This window comes from Periplaneta americana, chromosome 11 (assembly GCF_040183065.1).
Source record: "Periplaneta americana isolate PAMFEO1 chromosome 11, P.americana_PAMFEO1_priV1, whole genome shotgun sequence".
NCBI classification, from domain to species: domain Eukaryota; kingdom Metazoa; phylum Arthropoda; class Insecta; order Blattodea; family Blattidae; genus Periplaneta; species Periplaneta americana.
The window spans coordinates 110,495,650-110,518,012 of NC_091127.1; the positions used below are offsets into that span (position 1 = coordinate 110,495,650).

The following is a 22,363-nucleotide window of genomic DNA, read 5'->3' on the forward strand; positions in this document are numbered from 1 at the left end:
CAAAAGAAACCTAATGATTTACAAATGTTTCGCAACATTCCCAGACACATACAAACTTTCTTGGCAAGAGCCAGGACAGGCCATATTGTCACTTAGAAGTATCTTCACCGCTTTAATCTTGTTGACTCTAGTAGTTGTTGCTGGTGCAACAATAACGAAGAAGATTTGGAACATATCCTCTTAAACTGCCTTGTCACAAGCATCCATAGAACTAATCTAAAATCTGCAATCCCTGTAACCTTGGACAATTCCCTCCAGTACATATGGATTACACCTAATCTTTGGAATGTGGCTGCTGAAATATACAACCAGCATCGTGCTTTTTACCCATCATTTGTAAGAAGAGGAAATTCACAGTGGAACACGTGTTGTCAGCAAATGGCTGGATACACTATGAAGATTGATTGATTGATTGATTTCTCTCTTGCAAATATTTAGACTGTGATTTTTAAGTGCATGTATATGGTGTAAGCTTTTCATTTTTATTAATTAGAAAGTCAATGAGATCTGAAATTTTCAAATTTTGGGTTATTAAATCTGTCCTATCAGTTGATATATTCTTTAAATTTAGTGAATAGAAACTGCTTCACACATGTCAAACAATCGTAGTCTACATACTGTTGTTCATGTCGCAAACAACCATTTAATATGATCTTTATAGTTCTCTTCTAGTTCTATACAGGCCAATAGGAGCTGAGCATTTTGGTGTATTGTGCATAACACACGAAACATGTTCCTGGTGATTCTGTTAGCACACAGTGCTTTGGTCGTAATTGGCAAAATGGATGCATGTCTTGCTTTAAAATAGAAGTATAATTCTTGCAGATTGCGAAGTATAAGGCGTTTCTGCTTTTCCTTTCATTCCTGGCAATATTCTGGTAATCTCTGAATTACTATAAAATTCAGTTACCATTTTCACCGTTTCGTCTGCTAGCTTCTTTCCTATTATATTTGGAAGTGAAAGTATCCCTTTCTTCTGCATAAGTTTTCTTGATTGCTTAACTATACAGAGTGGAATTGATATAACCATGCAAACTGAAGGGGGCAAGAGAATACATTAAAATAAATAAAAAAAAAAAACTATTGTGCACTTTGCATGGTTAATTAGAACTGAAAGTCTGTGTAGTTTGGCAATACTGCACTAAGAATGCACAACACGCACTTGGTATGAATAGCAGTGTTTCATTTCTTAAGTCACTACAGTAGAGTTGTGAGACTTCCTGATGGTAGGAAAAAACAATATCTGTTAATCTTTGAATAGTAATTAATTTGCAAGAAAATAGTTAATTTTATTTAAGAACTGCAAAGAGATAAATCATTCTTTATCAGTTTCTCTAATGATATGAGTAAAAAACAGGATCATATGGATAGTACTCACTGAGTGAAACAGTGTTAACATTTAGGGGAATTTTTTTTCTGAGGAAAGTATTTATTTGGTACTAATATTCATTCATTTCATTTATAGTGTTATGCCCAAGGCAGGTCTTTCACTGAAAACCCAGCATTCTCCATCTTTGCTACTTCCTCTTAGTCTCTGTGTATGATCCATGTATCTTAATGTTGTCTATCATCTGATTATTCTTCTGCCCTGAACTTTCCTTCCATTTACCATTCCTTCCAATGCATCCTTCAGTAGAGAGTTTTTTCCTTAGCCAGTGGCTCAGCCAATTCCTTTTTCTCTTCCTGATCAGTTTCAGCATCATTCTTTCTTCACCCACTCTTTCTAGCACAGCTTCATTTCTTATTCTGTGTGTCCAGTTCACATGTTCCATTCCAATCCATATCCACATTTCAAATTCTTCTACTCATTTCACTTCACTTTGTTGTAATGTCCATGTTTCTGCTCCCCATACAATGTCACACTCCACATAAAGCAATTCACTAGTCTCTTCCTTAATTCTTTTTCCAGAAATCCGCAAAAGATGTTCCTTTTTTTTCTAATTAAAAACTTCCTCTGCCATTGCTATCCTCCCTTTGACTTCGTAGCAGCAATTCATATTACTACTTATAGTAAATCCCAGGTATTTGAAGCTGCCCACTTGTTCCACAGCCTCATTTCGAATTATTTAGTTTTCTTCAGATAACCATGGCTATCGTTTTATTTGCATTTATCTTCATCTCATACTGCTCACAGCTGTCATTTAGCTCCAGTAGCAAATCTCTTAGTATAGTTTCCTCTTCTGCTAACAAGGTCCTATCAGCAGCAAATCTCATGCCCTACTATCATACCTCCCATGTTGTGAAAACAGTTCACTAAATCCTTCAAGTAGATGTTAAGCAAAGGTGATAAATGGCATCCTTGTCACACTCCACCCCCTATTCCACTTCCCTTTGATATTTCTCCTTCTATCCTGAGTTTGATACGTTTCATATAGGTAAATATTACAGAATGTCCTCCCCTTTTTACAGTGGGACTAATATGATATTAGAATTTTTTGTTGTACTTTATCCAAGAAATATGCCGCTGAAATCTGCACAATTATATTACTTCCATTCTATAAAGTTTTGTCACTCGAAATATTTCACTCACTTTAACACCAAGCAATTTGAGCTTCTTAAAATGATACAGAAACAAAAGCTCACAATATTCAATTAACCGACCTCTACATAATTGTAATTCCTTTGTGCCGACAAAATGGGATGCCATACCATTAACTAGGTGGCACTGTATTAGTTTTCTTTGTTTTTAAGACGAAGCTTGAAAATGAGATTTCATAGATGCTTTATGTGGCTTAATTTTTAGATTTTATCAAAAGGAACTTTTTTTCTTAAGAACCTCTCATTTCTCCATAACATATTTCTTTCTTAACAAACACTGGTGCAAAACTTAATTGTAAAAAAATATCAACAATTTTGAAGATACAGAAAGTTGTTTTTATAATTATAAAATATATGTTTTTGGTCAATTTTATAATATGTTCATTAAAACTGATAAAATACAATAACACACATATTCAATTTTATTGTATTTTATCAATTTCAATGACCTCTGTTATAAAATTGACCAAAAACGTGTATTTTATCATTAAATATGGCTAGTGAAGAAATGTCGGTCAACCTATACCACGACTTACGACTCAAAATAGAATTCTTAAATAAGAAAATATGGTTCAACATATTTGCTAATTTTTCAAGTAAATTAGATAATTTGGTAAATAAATTTCAATAAACGCATTATACTGACTTCAAAAAACCATACTGTGAAGATCGCCAATGTATACTGAACAAAATAAAGCAAGAATCAAGTCTCTTTTTCATCTTTCACTTCTTATGTCTACTTTTGTTTAATTCTGCACTCATCGATATCACAGTTACTAAGTGAGAACACATGAACTTTAACAGGCTGCAACTCAGAAACGCAACAACTAAATAGTCTAAATTTTGCCAGATTCCTATGCTAGTACATGTTGGTGGGTGACATGTTCTGGTTGAACAGACACTAAATGACTCCTCTGTGCTTCTAGTTCCCTACGCTGGCTGTGAAAGAGATTTGAGTGAGATGAATCTGATCAATAACAAATTCAGGTCATGTTTAGATACTGGAAGTTTGGATGATCTTATGGTGGTGAATCTAAATGGAATCCGACTGACACTATTTAGGTCTAACAGTCATGACCTACTGCGGTGCGGAATGTCACAACAGCTTCTCTTCTGGGCCATTCGGGGAGAGGGGAGTTTAGTGCGTCCTTCCAGTGTTTATCCTTAATTTGTTCCTCCAAACTCTTATAGAAACTTTGTCTCACTCGACTTCTTATATTTGTAGATGCTCTATGAAATGGCAGCATGTTAGGATATGAAAGGGGGATAGTTGTTCCTTCCTTTGTCAGAAAGTCTGCTGCTTCATTCCCGGTAATACCACAGTGAGAAAGTATCCACTGCAGATGTACAATTTTATTTAGTTTCTTGATGTCTTCTCTACATTGTTGAATGTCGTCATTAGCTGGTGGTAATAAGTAGTTTCCAATTGCAGATAACAGTGCTTTGGAGTCACTGAGGAGGGCAATGTTTGGAAATGGGAAGAACCTGCAAAACAGTTGTTTCACAGCAGTACATATGCCTCTTACTTCTCCATCAAAAGATGTATGGTTGTTGCCTAGAGCCTAGAGTGAGATACATAGAGAACAGTTGGCAATGAATTCCGGCTCCAGTGGGCCTGTGTTTTTCTATTTGGGAGCCGTCAGTGTACACATGTAGGCATTTGTCTTGTGGGTAGCGGATTTGTAATGTTTCTAAGGCAGAAAGACGGAGTACTTCACTACATTCGTCCTGTTTATTTTCTATTGCAATAAGATCTAGTGCATAGTCAATATGATATAACGCAAGTGGGTTGGTTGGTAGTATCAATTGCTGGGGTTTCCAGGATAGATCCAGATTATGCCTTTCAGTGATTACTTTTTGCATGAAAACCCTCTTGGGTTTTTAATCTGTGGTTGGTGTGTGAGGAGCAAGGGGAGTATTCAATATCAGACAAACAATGAGTTTTTCATGAAGTTTTAATGCTGATTGTCTTATTTCTGATTTGATGTCCATGTTATTGGTATGTAGCAATAGTGAGTTTATTGGTGTTGATTTGACAGCACCAGTAATCAGTCTCATGGCTTGGTTTTGGACACAGTCTAGCTTACTGATTGTCTGATCAGATGCAGTTGTAAGGGCACCACAGCTATACTGTATATCATGATTGGTTTCACATATGTCTTGTAAGTACAGTTTAGCATAGATGTAGCACAATGGGGTACAATGATAGACTCACCTCCTTGTGGTGTACCCTGGAAACGTTTATAATAAACGACGGCTAAGTAGTCTATCACCTAAGCACAAAAATCAATGGCACCAAAAAACCGCCTTTTTCAGAGTCTCTGTGTATTGTATTAATATGTAGTTTATTAATTGTTTCAGCAGATACTGTTATAACAGGTAAAAGTGAATGAAGGCCCAGTTTAAATTTGCAATGGAAAATTGCACTTCTGCAGTTTGACCATGCTATTGAAATATTTTCTGACTGGTGAACTACCATAAAATTTTAAAAATCATTGTTATAAAGATCATCTTTGTAATCACAGATAATATCTTAACAGACTTCTTCTCCTTGAAAAATTTACTGTCATAGTGCTATTGGTTGTCTGACAAATAAATAATGTACTTCAAATATCATTAAAAATGATAATATCATTAAAAACGACTAATACATTTTTAAATATCCCCATCAATTTAAATACCGAATTTTACAAACTTTAAAGTAATATTACATGTGGTTACATAATTAACTTCAGTCATCTAATTAAACAATAGTTAAGAAAGTAAGGTTTTATTTTTCTGGATTATGTTGTTGTTGTTTAATGCCTGGCATCTGGCAATAAAGCCATAAGCACTCTTGCTCTCCAGACAGTGTGTTGCAGGTTTTCAGAGGTTCTTTGTTCATACCAGTTTGAGTGTTGCATACATTGCAGGATGGTGAAGTCAGAATTCCTATTTTGTTAGAGGTGGCTTGCAAACAATCATGGCCTGTAAGCAATCTAAAAGCTGCTACTGCTTCTCAATTATAAAAATGACTTTTGCGCACAGTGTAGAAAACGAAAGTATATCTTCTTATATAGGTACAGAGCAAATTATTTAATTTATTTTTTATTTTTATGATGACTATTACACTTTTACTACGTAACACTACTTTCGACCAATAAAACGGTACGAAAGGACGTCTTTCAATCAATCATGGCTGCTTATCGCACAATTTTATCGTGTCCCTAGCATTTGTTTAATTTTATCGCGTCCCTAGCATTTGTTTATTTTTATCACTACCCTAGCATTTGTTTCTTTGTTTGCCAACATTTGAAACTGCACTGGTCTGGACGTCAAAAAACAGAAAATTACAAACCACTCCAGTCGATGCACAGCACTTTCAAATATGACTCGCATTGGCATGTAAGAACACGAATTAATATAGATCACTGGTCATATATGAGAAGCACCATTCGGAAATCCTCAATAAGTTGAGGGATACACCATGTACATCAACGAGTTCACTTCTTTTACGCACACGTTCAATATAACATCAACTGAACCACCTACTACTAGAACATTCAAATTTGAAAATTGTATTTCAATAATTGTTTCTTTTAAAATTATTCATGTTTATTTTTTATTTCATCATCATTAATTAAAACGTTCGTTTATTTCATCATCCCTAATTAAAACTTTTCTAACACTTGTTTATATTATTTAGGTTATGTTTGTTATAGCTTCTGCTATATGATATTATGGATAGTCACGAATCAGAGATTGTTTAATACTAAGATTTATTGAAAATCATCTGTCAAGTGACGTTGATTACTGGGATCCGGATGATTGAAGTGAAATGCAAATGTTTTAATAAAAATGAAACTGAATCAACAAAGCCTTCTTGACTAGTAACAATCCACGGAGTTCAATGATGATTCCATAGTTGGCACAACTGATACCGGTAACAAGAAAACATAATCATAAAACACTACTGCCATCTAGCGTAATGTTGAGATGGTACAATAATACATTTGAAGACAGTTGTATTTTCGTAAGCCAATTAATATTTTATTGTATTGGAGTACTTTGTTACTTCTAATCTTTATATACTTTCTTCTAATCGTGTAATAGTCAAGTAAATCCCACTCGAGTTTTGATTTTCTCTAGATAAATCAAAACCTCTAGTGAGATTACTGTTGATAAATTACAAACAGGATTACCACTAGTAGATGGTAAAGAACTTTATAATTTTTACAAAATGTGTAAGAAAGGTGATGAGAATGTGTATGTCATCGTAAAACCGATTTTTTGAACTACATAAAACGAGTGTTAAGAAGATTAAGTGATGACGTATTATGATCAATGATCTAGCAGGAATTGGGGTTATACTGGAGTTAAAACATTTCCATACATTTTAAAAATCAAATGTTCTCAGACGAAATCGGAACCTGCAACTTCAGAGGTCATGCAATGCACAGAAATCCATGAGAATTACCGTGACTTGTGTTAATATACTATTCTTAATATGGCGAAACAATATGTGTCCTACAATTACTAAGAAATGGGGTAGATACATTTATCAGTAGAAAAACCATGTTTACTTCAGGGTTAAAGTAAAGTTGAAGTAGAACACAGTATATTTGCAATTCACTGTACGAACACACTTTCTTACCTGGTCCAGAAGGGCCTCTAGGACTCTGGAATCGTGGTCCTGGTGGAGGTCCCTGATGAGGATCAGGTCCAAGAGACTTTCTATCGGAACCACCCTCCTGTATCCCTGGTGGAGGGATTTTAGGCAGGTCCAACAGAGAGGGTGGAGCATTGGGTCCAGATGCAGAACCATCTCTTTCACTACTCCGCTCTTGAGAGGAACTTCGATCTCGGCGTGAAGGTCTGGAGTCTCGTCCTCCAAACGAACTTCTACAATCAAACACAAAAACAATTCCTTACTGAATAAACAGTGTCAAATGACGTATACTTTCTTATTATACATACTACACAGTAATTATAAATAACTGTTTAAATAGGCAAGTAAAACGATCAATGAACAAATTCTTACATTTATCTTTCATTTGTCAAGATACAATATTCACATTGCCTGAATATTCAATCAGCACTAAACTTTACTCCAGTGACTTCCACTCCATTGGCAAGGTCAAAAAACTCATATATTATTACGATGTACCGAAGTACATATATTTCCATGCAAAAATTCTGCATCATCATATGATGAAGGGTGAGTGAAACAGAAAAAAATTCTCTCCGGCACCGGAAATTTGAGCTCTACGTGGTGACACTCGATTAAGTCACACCGGATTCCCATCCTGATGTCAGATTGAATCCTCTCATTTTAAGTTCCACCTCTTGGGTTCCCTCTAGTGGCCTACCCTCATGCACTACATCATAGATGTATGACAATGGCACATAGACCAGACCATAGAGGGAACCCAAGAGGTGGAACTTAAACTGAGAGAATTCAATCTGACATCAGGATGGGAATTTGGTGTGGCTTAGTGGATAGAGCGTCAGCACGTAGAGCTGAAAACCCAGGTTCAAATCCCGGTGTTGGAGAGAATTTTTCTCTGTTCCACTCACCCTTCATCATATGACGATGCAGATTTCTGCACGGAAATATCATATGTACTTCGGTACATCGTAATAATATATGATATGCGAATAATCACTTAGTGATTTAAGACAGCGCTTATTCCGTCGGATCCCAGTCACTTACTCACTCATAACGAGTGCACCTCTGCACATGTATGGTCAATGTGCCATTTTCATAAATCTATGACGCAGTGCATGAGGGTAGGTCACTAGAGGGAACCCATGAGGTGGAACTTAAACTGAGAGGATTCAATCTGACATCAGATGGGAATCCGGTGTGGCTTAGTGGATAGAGCTCTAAGTGCTGAAAACCAGGGTTCAAATCCCGGTGCCGGAGAGAATTTTTCTCTGTTCCACTCACCCTTCATCAAAAAACTCAGTTCACCAGGGAACATGTCTGACAATATTAATTACCATGCAGAGTATTCACGACATTAGTTCAGTGTGCATTGCCAAATATACATATCAGTACTTAATGCAAAGATATATACTCTTCGAAACATATATGGTAAGACATCATGGTGTTCACTGCTGTGGAATACCAGTTAGTCTGCCTGACCATGAAATGAGCAGGCACAGGTTCAAATCTTGCTTGGGACAAGTCACCAGGTTGATGTTTTTTTCTGGGGTTTTTCCCTCAATGCATTAAGAGCAAATGCTGAATAACTTTCGGTGCTGGACCCTACTCATTTTGATGGCATTATCACCTTAATATCATTCAGACGTTAGATAACACAGCTGTTGATACAGAGTCGTAAAATAACAAAAAAAAAAAAAAAAAGATGTCATGGCAACTCAAGCCAATGCATTTCAGGAAAGGGTTGCCGAAATGAAGTCATTCCTCTCCCATTTATCCAATTACATAAGAAGAGGATTTAAAGAAAAGTGTCTGCTGGAATCATCTGGTCACCTCTTTTTAAAGACTTGACTTTGGCATAAAAATATAATCAAGAAGAAAACTGTTATTGCCAACTGTGAGTAAATCACTCTTCTCTGCAAGTTTATCGTAATTAACATAAAAATTTTCTCATTAATCATATTATACAGGAACTACTGCTTTAAATAAAGGTTGATGGAATTATTCACCATCTTCTCACAGACGACAATTTCTACCTGTTATAACTCCAACCAAGGTATCTACACCACATAATAATGATGAGTGCCATACTAAACAATATCAGACTCCGGATAGTTTTAATTTCGGAATTATCTCTGATAGCAAACTAACATAGAGAAATCACATTAAACATATTTCTGGAAAAGCCAGTAAGAGGTTTCTCTCTTGAAGAGACTTGTAGGAAAAAAGTGGTGATGCTCTAGAAATACTTTAAACTTTACATATAAAATGTATATATAACTAGTGCTTGCATATTGTGGAGAAGTTCTGATAACGAATTAGAACATGTACAAAACCAAGCACTTGAACTTAACACTGGAGGAATTAAAACATCCCCAACAGATTCTATGAAATGCCTTACAAATACCATTCGTATCAAAATGACAGTAGAAGAAAAAGCACTCATTCAATACGAAAAACTCTATTACCACAAAATAATTGACATTCATATACATCTTTGTGGGATTAAAAACTCAAAAAAGTTTTATTTCACTGGTTCAGGAAATACAGCGAACTTAACCTTATAGATTAAATATATATATTAAAAATCAAATCAAATTCCCTAACTCTACTAACATAGAATACAATTTAAACCTTACAGGGGAAATATGTAAAACAGGAACAAATCTCGAAGAAATGAAGTTACTATCTTTAGAGATAATTAATATCAGATATCCTTTAAGCAATTGGCTCTATACAGTAAGTATACAGACTGATCTTTGATTTCCAGAGCACAAGCAGGAGTTACCTGCTCTTTTTTTTCACATTATAAACCTTTGGGTTATGGTACAACAAGTTTTGTGGAGAAATTAAAGCCATAAATGAAAGTCTTAGAAATCTTTTATATCGTATCACCAAATTTCGAAACACAATCATATTGTCGGATTCTAAATTGACTATTTTATCAATAGTCTCTAACTCCTACCTTTCTTTTCAAACAACTGAAATAATTCAGATGCTCTTCCAATTAATAACACTAAACAAAAAAATTATTTTCCAATGAATTCCATCTCATTGTGGAATTCTCAGAAATGAAAATACCAATGCTTTGGCTAAGAACAGTAGTACAGCCATTTACAGATTTGTTGCTAAATCCACATTTCATTCTGTAAAGCGACTCATTATATTAATATACAAAGATATTAATAATCAAAATTTTATATACAATTCGTAAGGAAAGAAACTGAATATTTTGTATCAAAATCCACACGTAATTCCTGATTTACCACGGAAATCTTCCGTAGTAGCTTCAGATTGATCACAGGACATGACTGACTGTGAATATTATAAATTATCAATCAATAGCATCAAAACTAGATTTTACAACTGATTATTAAATAATCCTTTTTATTCTGTTGCTGAGTTTTTCAACACAAATTTGTATGAAATTATATTTTAATAAATAAGTTAAATTGCAATTTAGTTAGTTTTCTTTAATTTAAAAGTTTCAAATTATTTCATGTTTTCATTGCATTATTTAAATTTTACTGTTTCTTTTATTAGTGTTTTTTAAAATGTATTTATATGTTTTTCAATGTATTCTGACGAAGCCTAAAACTGTATGTCTAATGGCCAAATAAATTGAATTGAATTGAAACATTAGCATAGAATTGAAATATATCAATCTCAAAATTGCCTGTTATGTGACTTACAAGAAGAAACGGATTTAGATCATCTTAAAATCTGTGTATCAGTAACTCATCTTGAAAATATCTATGAAAAATATTGGAGTGCGAGAGGCCAAATGGTTTTGTTGTCAATCATCCGGCAATACACAATAACAACAACATCAGACTAGTTGTAAGAATAATCCTACAGAAAACAATGGCACGTGACTGAAATGAGGCTTGATTGGCCGCAGTTTAGCGCCAGAGATTCTCTGTAAGTGATCCTGCCCACTATTGTACATTATGTTTCATGTTAAACATTTCCTGTTACTTGTCAAAGTACACTTAACCTCACTACTATGCATTTGTTTGCTTAGAAAACTGTTACTTTATAATTAATTAATTGGATTCAACTCACTTAACTTATACATTCAACACTATTTCTTTCTCTCTGCTTTTGAGGGGGTTTCCACTCTTATGTTTAGTAACTACACACATTGAGTATGCAGAAGTCATACTTATCACATGCTTATGACAACAAACTCGAGTGGCGCCATCGTATTACAAGAACAGACTACCTTGGTATTACTCTTAGTATTCATCCACTTACAACATAAATAACAAAATATAAAAGTAGCTTTTCTTTACATAGCATTTTACATGAGTGAAGTTATATGTCTCATTCAATTTTTATTTTCAAATAATATAAAGTTATGGTTTCCTAATACAGAACTATATTTTCCTGCGCCATGTGAGAGTTTCGACTGAGACCCAATCATGGGTATGACAGCCAAATGCTTGCGTTTACATTAGAATTTTTCTTACAGCGAAAAGGGTACAGTTTGCTACAATCCTATCTAACAGTTTAACAGAGAAGGCTATTCTGTTCACATGGATACAGTTTTTTTTTTAACTAATTTTCTATTTTCATATTCAATATCTACGAGTCAATTCAATTGGGAATGATTAATTATTATTATTATCTTCCTGTCATGTCACAGTACTTTAAGAACTATCACAGCCTACAGTCTAGAAGAAATTTTCCACCCATCTCTCCATGTGGTGTCCCAATGATCTCCTCCCATTTCGCTGACAATGTAATTTTGTCTTCAGGACTCTGGATCTGGACACTCTATTCCCATACTGATATCAGTCATTCTTATAGTGATGAATAAAGATATTAGATATTTGTTGTTGTTTAGTCAACTATCCGAAGAAAGTTTGAACCTCATTAGTGACACCATGAGGCAACTAAGCCAAGAGATAATGGGGCAGAGTGACCAGTTCCTTTCCCTCCTCCATTGTATATACTGTATGCTGACTAATAACACATTTCACTGATCAGACTTCAGAACTAAATTATGTATATTTGCTTTTAACCATATAAAAGTACAGACTGAAAATCAGATTTACATAAGGTTAAAATAATAAGATTTAAAACTTAATATTATTGAACTCATTGACCCTGTAGAATGGGTTTGTCAACAATGCCCCTCTTAAAATAAAGAATGATTTATTTCTTATTTACATAGTTACTTGGAAATAATTAGAAATGAGTGGAACATATCAGTTCAGAAAATAAAATCACCAGAGCACAAACCACAAAATTCACATAAGTTAAAAGAGGAATTTCAAATATGTATGGATTTATTATTATACTTATCGGACCCAACATGCCTTTGAAATTGTTAAAAGAGGAAGTTCAAACAATAAATAGCTTAAAATCAAATAAGAAGAAGATTAAAGAACTACTGCAGGAAAATAATGAAGTGAAGAATAAAATAAAATAATTTGAAGATGAACAAAGGAAAAAGAATCTGATATTTGGACATAAAAGAAGTGGGGTGTGAATATGGAATAGAAACTGATGAGGCAATGTACGTGTGTTGAAAACTATTCAATTTGGACGTAAGTGAAGGACACATTGAAGAAAGATACAAACTAGTAACAGGACCTAGACCAATTTTAGTAAGATTTACAAGCATGAAAACGAAAGAAATATTATGAGTAAACGGATGAACCTGAAAAGAACAAAAATTAGACGAATATGACTTTAATTATGAAATAAGAAACAAGAGAAGGCTATTGCTTCCATTCTTGAAGGCAGAAGAAGTAAAAGACATTTTGCTAGAATGTGTAAGCATATAAGCAAAGTGAATGGAAAAATTTACAATCTTAATTTCTGCCAAGAAAACATACATCACAAGGAGTTTAGGACAAGTAACTATGCGAAGGGAAGAGGGGATTTAGTAATGGATGCAATGAATGAAGATGAACAAACGAAGACAGGAAGAGTAGAAGTAGACAAAAGATAAGTGTCATCATCGAAGAAAGAGCAAACAGCACAAAGAAGCTGATATCAGCAAGCAACAAACAACTTGAAGTGAGGACAGGTTCCAGAGCTACAGGAAACAATATGAGGAAAAAATGTATGAGTTGGCAAAAGAAACCCAGCTGATGATAGAGGATGACAACAGGAATATACAGGTGAGGGAAAAACAGACATCAGCAGAATTCAGACAATCGACAGAAGAGAGCAATGACCAGGCACTACGATAAGCAGAGGGAAGAACTGCTGACAAAGCTAGGGTCCACTTGATATGTGGAAAAAAAGGGGAAAAAAATGGGAGTGCAAATAAAAATAATAGAAAAGGTAGAAAGAGAAGGGGATAGAAAATCGTCATCAAAGGGTCGCTAAATAAAGCTAGGAGGAACGGAAGCTTACAACCTGAGGAATTGGTGTTTGGAGGGGATGAAGTAGGTCAGGTTTGATATCATAGAGAGTGGGGTTGCCTGCTCAAAACCTGGGCACAGAGAGAACTTTAGTGTGGTCAGCCATTGTGGATTTGGGAATGCGTCACCAGAGGGTCATTTTTCTACATACTCTTTTGCAAATTGTTACCCCTTGTTTCTGTTATTTTGCTTATGTGTGGTTTCTTTCTTGGTACCCTAGCTTTGAAGCCAGCGCTATGTAGAACTCGTTTTATTGTTCGTGAAGTTACTGGATTGTTAAAATATTCTTCTACTTGAACTGCTATTTCAGATGAAGTTGTTTTAGGTTTATTACATACCTCTCTTCTTTTAAGGAAAGTTTCTTTGGACATCCACTTCTTTGACTGCTTGCACTAACACTACTGTTTTACCTTTGAATCTATTTATTATGCTTTGGAGAGTAGCTCGACTCCTTGCAACTGTTTTTGTTATCTCGGAATATGATTTTTCATTTTGAAGTGAGAGAATTATTCGTTTCTCAACGAACATTTCCTTACTTTTTCCCTGCATTTCGATGGAGCAGTCTCTCTCCAGACAATAAGACCTTCTCTATGAGCATATAGTACTGAATTGAGGAGTGGCTACTGTTCACTAGTCCATTTATCCCTTTTAACTCGCACTGTAGGAATAATTTTGTCCGGCCAAAAATCATTGTGTAAACAAATACAAGTTCGTCTTATAACTTTATTGTGTAATGTAGAAAAAGTATTTTATTATATTTATATAATACATACTATGATAACGTATTTTACTATAGAACTGTCACTAATAAACATGATTACATGAGATAATAGATATTATACTTGAATCATGACTGTATGAATACTTTTGGCTATGTCTGTGTGTGTATATGTATATAGTGATGATGGTGGACTGAAAAGCAGAAATGTAAAAGGACTAATATGTAAGGTTGTCAATAAAAAATATAGCTAGCACATATATATGAGGGGTTCAGAACCATAGTAGACCAAGTCCATCTTACTATATGTTAAGAAATCAACTCTTAAAAGTTTTCAGTAGATAATTAATTCAGGTTGAGTGATACTGTAATAATACATATGGCAATAATAATTTAAAACTATCATCTTTATAATACTCTGCATTGAAAAATAACAAATTAATATTTCTATTTTATGTTTTACCCTTTAATTAATGAGAACTTGGTTCACTATGCCTATTAAATTTTCAGGAAATATTATGTTACAGGTAAATGAAAACTATTTTATATGTTTAGAAAAGAACTTTGTATTTATTGATATTGATTTATTTATTACATTAATTCTATTGTAAAATTTAGGAAGTGAATCATGTTACCATTTGTAGTACATCAATCACAGTGCACAATATTGTCAGCTTACTCTTCTCTAGTGGAAGTAGCTTGGATTCTAGTATTTGCCTCCACTGGAAGATTCTTAAAGTATGCATGATGAATTAACAGAATGTATGGGAGAAGATCCATCATAATTATTATATTTCCTTTTGGCCACACTGATCTTTCTACGGCCTGTGTACAGTACATCTTGGGTGACATGCGACAAGGAAAGCAACTTTTGCCGAGTTTGCTTTTTCCAAATTTATTTTGTCTCTTCATTCAAGGTTTCCTTGAATTGTAATATGAAGCGACAACCTCTCAAAACTCTCATCCATCTATTGTCCATCCAACTGAAAAAAATACCCTCGGTATCATTCTTTCTGTTTATGTCAGCTTCTTCCAAAGCTGCAGTAGAAAGGAAATCAAAATTCTTAACTTTCGTAATGCAAAATTTTGGGCACTTCCTGTTTGTGTTCATGACAGTTTTCTTCCAGTTTCCAGGAACATAGATGTGTTCTTTCTTGCGACTTGCTGCTTCAATGGTTCTGAAGTTAGCATTGTTTGGAAGAAAAGTGTGGCCGGACGCCATGAATTTGTGGTCAATTGTCTGTGCTGTTGACTAGTTGTATCACCGACATTTTACCTGGCTGGAAGCCCGAGAAAATTTCGAGTCGCCAGGAAAGCTTTAGTAGTTATTTTAGTTGCAGGAGTGTAAGAGACATTTCGATATTCCGATTTTGACCACCACATGTATCAGAATATTGAATAATGCTCTTATGTCAATATCCCTACTCATGTTTACTAAAATGTTGTCTGATAGCAATGAGACAATATTCTGAACCACTACAGACTTAGTTCAGTATGGCTATGAAGGTTACATGAATTACTTCATCTCTTCTGGATTGAGGTGCTATCTCTGAAAAGTAACTGAACTATTGGCTTAGTTCACTATTACAGTGAATAGTGTAGGATTTGCTGTACTTTATACATGAAATATCACATTTTTCTTAAAAAGTGGACTTGGTCTATTATGGTTGTGAACCCTCATGTTATATATATATACACACACACACAGTATGTCTTCATTCATCTTGTTCATCCAAAATAATTTTTTTTATATAACAAATGAAAAATTGTTTCAAACGAAAGTTGTGGGGATATCTTCCTTATAACCTTCCTCATAAAATAGAAATATGTATACAATCCAGTGGCCTTGGTTTCCAGAGTTTCTAACGAAATTCCTTTAAAAATTGCAGATAACGATAAATGATCTCAGATTAAATATTTCTCTTGGATTAGCAAATCCAACAATCCAATTAAGTTTGTCAGTATATATTTGTGCTTTTTTTTTGTATGATTTAATTTCTTTTTATTTTACACATAATTTAAACATTAAGACTTATGTATAATTAACTTATTAAAATTAACAGTCAAGCTGCATGTAGCGAATTTAACTGAGCAATGAGATATTCGTCTGTCATAAGCGAAATTCTTTTTGATTTTACAACTGATCCTGTCGTGTTTATGTGAATATTGCGTAACTTCGAATGAACAAGTGATGGCTAAGGGTAGGGAGGGAGATCATGCCTTACTCCTCCACCCTGCTTGTGTGCTAAGGGATTGACTCGTGAGTAAAAAAATGGTGATCACTGCTTTATAGTAATTAAAACGTTTCACAATCTTGATCTCTCTTAATCCTATTACAGTACATAAACTTTGTAAAGTGCTTACATTGTCTAGATTCATTTTGAAGTAACTATCATTAACTTGACAATTAAGACCTTGTAACCTATCCGTAATTCATTAAAGCTACGTGTATTCGTCATACTTAGAAAATCAACATGGTTGGATTTTCTATGCTTTCAAGATTTGGATACATATTAAAATATTGGATATTTGTAATATTCCTCCCCACATACTGTAAATACAGTACATTCAAAATGACAAAATATGAGCAACAGACCACCAGTAACAAAGGTTGAAGGAAATTATACTGGATTGGTATTTGGAAGACTGAAATTAATCAATGATGTCACTGCTGCTGAGATATTTCAGACAAGTAATATATTTCGGAATATGTATGATAAGACTTTCGTGTGTTAAATTCTAACGTACCTTGTTTACATGTTTCGACCTATTTATGGGTCATCTTCAGAACTGGTCGTTGTTGGTCTTGGCACCTCTTGTTTTGTTTCCTGTGATGGTGTGTTCGTGTGGTATAATGTAGAGTCAAAGAGTATGTGTGTTCTGAAATTGAGTTGTGTGTTGAGAATTTCGTTGGGGTGTGTTTTCGTGTCTGTATATTTCATATTGCTCTAGTGTGTTTAGTTTCTGGCTTTTTGGTTGGATGTGTAAGTATTTCCATCCTGTGTTGACATCTCTATATGAAATATACAGACACATGAAAACACACCCCCAACGAAATTCTCAACACACAACTCAATTTCAGAACACACACACTCTTTGACTCTACATTATACCACACGAACACACCCTCACAGGAAACAAAACAAGAGGTGCCAAGACCAACAACGACCAGTTCTGAAGATGACCCATAAATAGGTCGAAACATGTAAATAAGGTATGTTAGAATTTAACACAAGAAAGTCTTATCATACATATTCCGAAGTGATACAGTGTTAAAAGTTGTGTAATCAAGATGTACAAGTAATATATTTAGAAATAACTATGGAATCAATAGTGTTGGTCAGGTATCCATGCAACTTCAAGTAAGTTATAGCACAGTTAGAAAAACTTGAAGAAAACATCTTTGTCTGTAATAGTGTTACGGAATTTAATCGATTAATCGATCAATTTCTGGTGTAAGATTAATCGAACAAAAATAATTAATCGAATAATCGAGTCGATTAAAATTAATCGGTTGTACTTGATATTGATTATTATTTTGTTAATGCAAACTCAGACTAAAAACTCCGACAATATTCGTCTCTCAGAAATTGCTTACTTCAAAGCACAATAGTACCCTTATTTTGTAACTGCAAAGCAAGTAGAACAGGACAAATCTTTGCACAAACACTTCAGAAAGAGATGGAGTTACTGTCTACCCCTATTGAAAGTTGAAACACAATGTGAAACCCTTATTGAGTTTTATGGTTTTTCAAGAAACCTTTCACCTTGTTGTCAGCTCTTCTTCCTAGCATATGAAATGCATTCTTTTCTGGGATTCACTCTTATCCCCTAATCATGGCTACACTCTGTGCAAGTGAGAGAGTAACAATCTTCTTCTCTTTCTAAAATTTTGTAATCCGATTACAATAGGAGCCAGTCTGCTGTTTGGTTGCAGTTTCTTTGCTGAATTTGTAGATGAAATGTTTATGTTTAGTTTGCTAAAGAAAAAAAAAATCAGATTTCTGTGGTCTGTGAAAACTCCATTATGTCATATAAGAATTTGAGAGATAAACTCAGTGAAACGTTTGGATTTAAATTGAATGATTGTGGAGAAGTGCTTGACAGAAAAAAAAAAGTTTTTCGTGTTTAATGATGCAAGAAACATTATTACTAAATGTAGAACAGCACTTAATTCGGAGCATATGAATGCACTCACATGTTTAAAATCGCGGATGAAGCAGTATTAACTAGGTGAGTCTTCATATTTTTTTTATTTGTATTTGTCTCAAAAATCCCAGGAGAAACTGACACAATAAATTATAAGCCTCGTAATAAATATGTTAGTAAATAACTAAAATATTGTTTTGTAATACAAGATACAGTACATACAGATATACAAAATTTAATACTTATGCTTATCACTGAACACAAATTAAGTTTAACAATAATTGTGTATTACAGTATATGAAAAAACTTTTTTCAAATTGATCGAAGTTTGATTAATCGATTAAATTCAAATAGTTAATTAATTAAATATTTTGATCGATCGACAGCACTAGTCTGTAATCATGATATGATTGTGATTAATTTGTGATCATAGACATTCAACTTAAGTTTTTTTTTTTTTTTTTTTTTTTTTTTAGACGAAGCACACTTCTTTCTTATTGGTGGAGTTAACACATATAATTGCTGAATTTGGTATGAAAATAACGCACAGATTTTAATTCAACAAGGCTCATGATTCGAAAATCACTGTATGTTCTGGCATGACTTTGAAATTTATCATTAGTTCATATTTCTTCAAAGAAGACAATGGAATACAGAGACTGTCGCAGTCAATGGGTAGCATTACTACAGTTTGCTACAGAACTTCGTTCTCCTAGACCAGGCATGAGCATAAGGGTGGGGAGGTATAAATGATCGATATTACTCCTGCCACAATATTTCGAACGTAGCTGCTGTGTTTACATCAATGGGTAACTACATTTCAAATTAAGTCAAATACGTAATATAGGCATTCATATGGTCACTATAGTTTAACACTCATTATAAATAATCACTTTTAAGCTCTAGATCGCCTATACTGTTTGGTCAGAATGAGTCTGACTATATTAGGATGAATACTATTACTACATAAACATACAGCAGTTACGAGATGATAGGCCATTAGATGTGCGCAATATTTTTCATCGGGTTAATTTTAGAAAAAAAAGTTGTTTGCGCACATACATGGATTCAAACATTGCAAGCATCTTAGCTGCGAAATTACGCAAGTTAGGAGATATGTCATTAGGTAATATTCATACAATTCCTTGCCGGATTTACCTAACATTTGGAAAAGGGTATTGTTCTCTATGACTTGCCTGTTTTCGAAATGCGATAAATTGATCGGACTACATTTTTCAACTAGTAAGTTGAGTGATTGTAGGTCGGCTTTTCCATTAACAAATTATTCTTGTAGATTCTTGAAAACTTTCTCACTCTTTCAACCTGCACAACTAATTAAATTAAAATAACGCATTGCTTTATAGCATGAAACAACTATTTATTAATATAAACCATTTTTAACAATCCTATTTTAAACTCTTACCAAAATCCTTCTTATGTTCAAGATCGAAGTGTCATCTGATTTATAATACGTTATATAAATCTCCACTGAACAGTTTAGGCATTGAGCTTTAACTTTATTCATAAAATAACAAAATAGTTTGTTTCCATGTTTCTTGGAAACTAAAACGAAACCTACAATTTATTTGCCATATTCCACCATTTTACACACTCTGAACAGAGTTCAACCTCTGTTTAGCACTACGTACACGCAGTCAGATAGAATATCTGTGGAGGGAGAAATGAAGGTGTGGTGTATACAGCATCTGTGAGGGAACATATTGCCCATGCCTGTCCTAGACTGAGGAATTGCGACCTGGAAAACAATCTACTTTAAAGATTGAGCACCACATCACATCTACACCCCTGTAAAATAATTACACTGATCTTTGACGATCATGTCATCAGCAGGTACTTTCCAACAATATGGATTTCACAATCTCCAGATCTAAATCCGGCTGACTTCTAAAAGAACGAATTTCCGTATCACAACCAACAACTCTACAGCAACGGTAAGATTCTATCTCGGAAGATATTTTGCTGTTCTTCAAAGTTCTCATTATTAAACTCTGATTTCGATTTACTTCACTCTCTCTCAAAAGTTATATACAGGTTGGAGATTTTAATGTTAAGAATATAAACTGGAATTAATCAAATCACAACTTTCAGAGTATTTATCGCTTACTGATCATGCAGCTCAACATCAGTACAATTTCCTCTATATTTTCAGGAAAATTTTCTGCCTGACCAAATTGTTAATTTCTTCATTCCCTTGTTTACAACTTCAAGGGTTGCACACTAGTATCCTACAATGTTCCAATATGGGAGAGACAACCAAGACAACACAAATTTCGTCTCATTTCAAATGAGAAACTAATCACAAGATAAAATTCTTAAGTGGCTAAAAGATGAGTTGAGGACAGTCAATATTTTTATAACAAGGTGAAACAAACACAACAGGTCTCCTCCTGCAGAGCGAACATTGGCGAATATCGAACATCGCTATACTCGACAAACTTGAACCAAACATAATGCCTGTAATACATGACGCTACTGCATACACATTGCTCATTTAAGGGTTTACCAGCTTATCAAACTTAAGTCGTAAATCGTTTAACCTTTGATGGCTTTGTCAATACTGACTATAACTATAGTCTGAGAACTTTACTGCTCTAATCTAAATTGTCACAACACTATTTGTTCCACATGGAACTGATATTAATATCCGGTAATGTTCGAACATAATAGAGGCAACCAAGACATTACAAATTTCGCCTTATTTCATATGAAAAACTACTGCAAGATCTGTGCTAAAATCCTTAAGAAGTAAAGTACAGCTTACAGCAGTAAATTTTTTAAAAATATTTAACATTTTTCCCCCCATTACTGTATCTTGTACAATAATGAAAATTGGTATGTGTAAAACATTGTCCTTCTGTTATATGAAAACTTTTACGATTACAAAAAATTATATATATTTTCAAAATCCAAAACGGTGGCAGTTCATTGTGCAGTGATGAAGCATTTCCCTCTAACTCATAAACTTGTTCATTTTCCACGTTCTCTCTTATTTTATTGCTAAAACTCATGTTTACAATATTATGCTCTTTCAACTACATTCCTTAATAAATAATATTTTTTTAATTTTGTGTTAGAAGAAAATACTAATATTTGACTATTTTTTAAATGAATATATTTTTATCAAACAATCTATCAAAGGTAGAGAAGTGATATTGTAGATGACATGTACAAAGACACACAAAAAATTTCATCACAGAATGTTGGATAATTTTTTAATTACGAGGGAAATGCTTCATCACTGCACAGTGAACTGCCACCATTTTGAATTCTGAAAAAAAAAAAAAAAAAAAAAAATATATATATATATATATATAAAATTTGTTTTTAAATTGTAAAAATATTTTTATCAAAAAGCAGGACAGTAATGAAGGAAAAAAATGTTGAGTATTTTCAAAATTTTACTGCTGTAAGCTGTACCTAACCCCTTAAGTGGATAAAACATGAAAAGGTGGGAGTGGAGAATAGCGAATATTTTTATAACAAGATGGAACAAACATGACAGGCCTCCTCCTGCAGAGTGAACATCAGCAATCGTTGCTATATTCAACAAACTTGAACTAAACATTTTGCCTGTAATGCACGATGCAAATATCTATCATTTAAAAATAATTCGGTATTGTTCCATATGAAATTTATTTTAATACCCTGACCTGATTTGAATAACACGTGTACAGTCTTCGTGTGGTTATGTAATACAGAAAATATGTTCTGTAAATGATGGCTATTTGGGTATAAATTAATTCATTTACCAATGAGGATAAGAGGTCAGTGACTTAATCAGTACAATTATAAAATGTAGCAAAATGAATGACCTGAAAAATTGCTTAGCGTAAGGGGAAAATTTATAATTATATCAGTGCAATAATGTTCTTAGCAAAATCGAAATGCTAAGAACAATTATACTTATTAAGG

General features: G+C 33.9%; 1 protein-coding gene across 5 annotated transcripts in view; it reads right to left on the reverse strand.

Annotated features, from left to right (window-relative positions):
- Isha (Insulator su(Hw) mRNA adaptor) overlaps positions 1-22,363 on the reverse strand; it is a 169,275-nt gene that overhangs the window by 42,334 nt on the left and 104,578 nt on the right. For all 5 annotated transcript variants that reach the window (XM_069839880.1, XM_069839878.1, XM_069839879.1 and 2 more), the window contains exon 17: positions 7,172-7,419. In XM_069839880.1, coding sequence (XP_069695981.1) covers positions 7,172-7,419 — 248 coding nt within the window. The remainder of the gene's footprint in view (positions 1-7,171; positions 7,420-22,363) is intronic.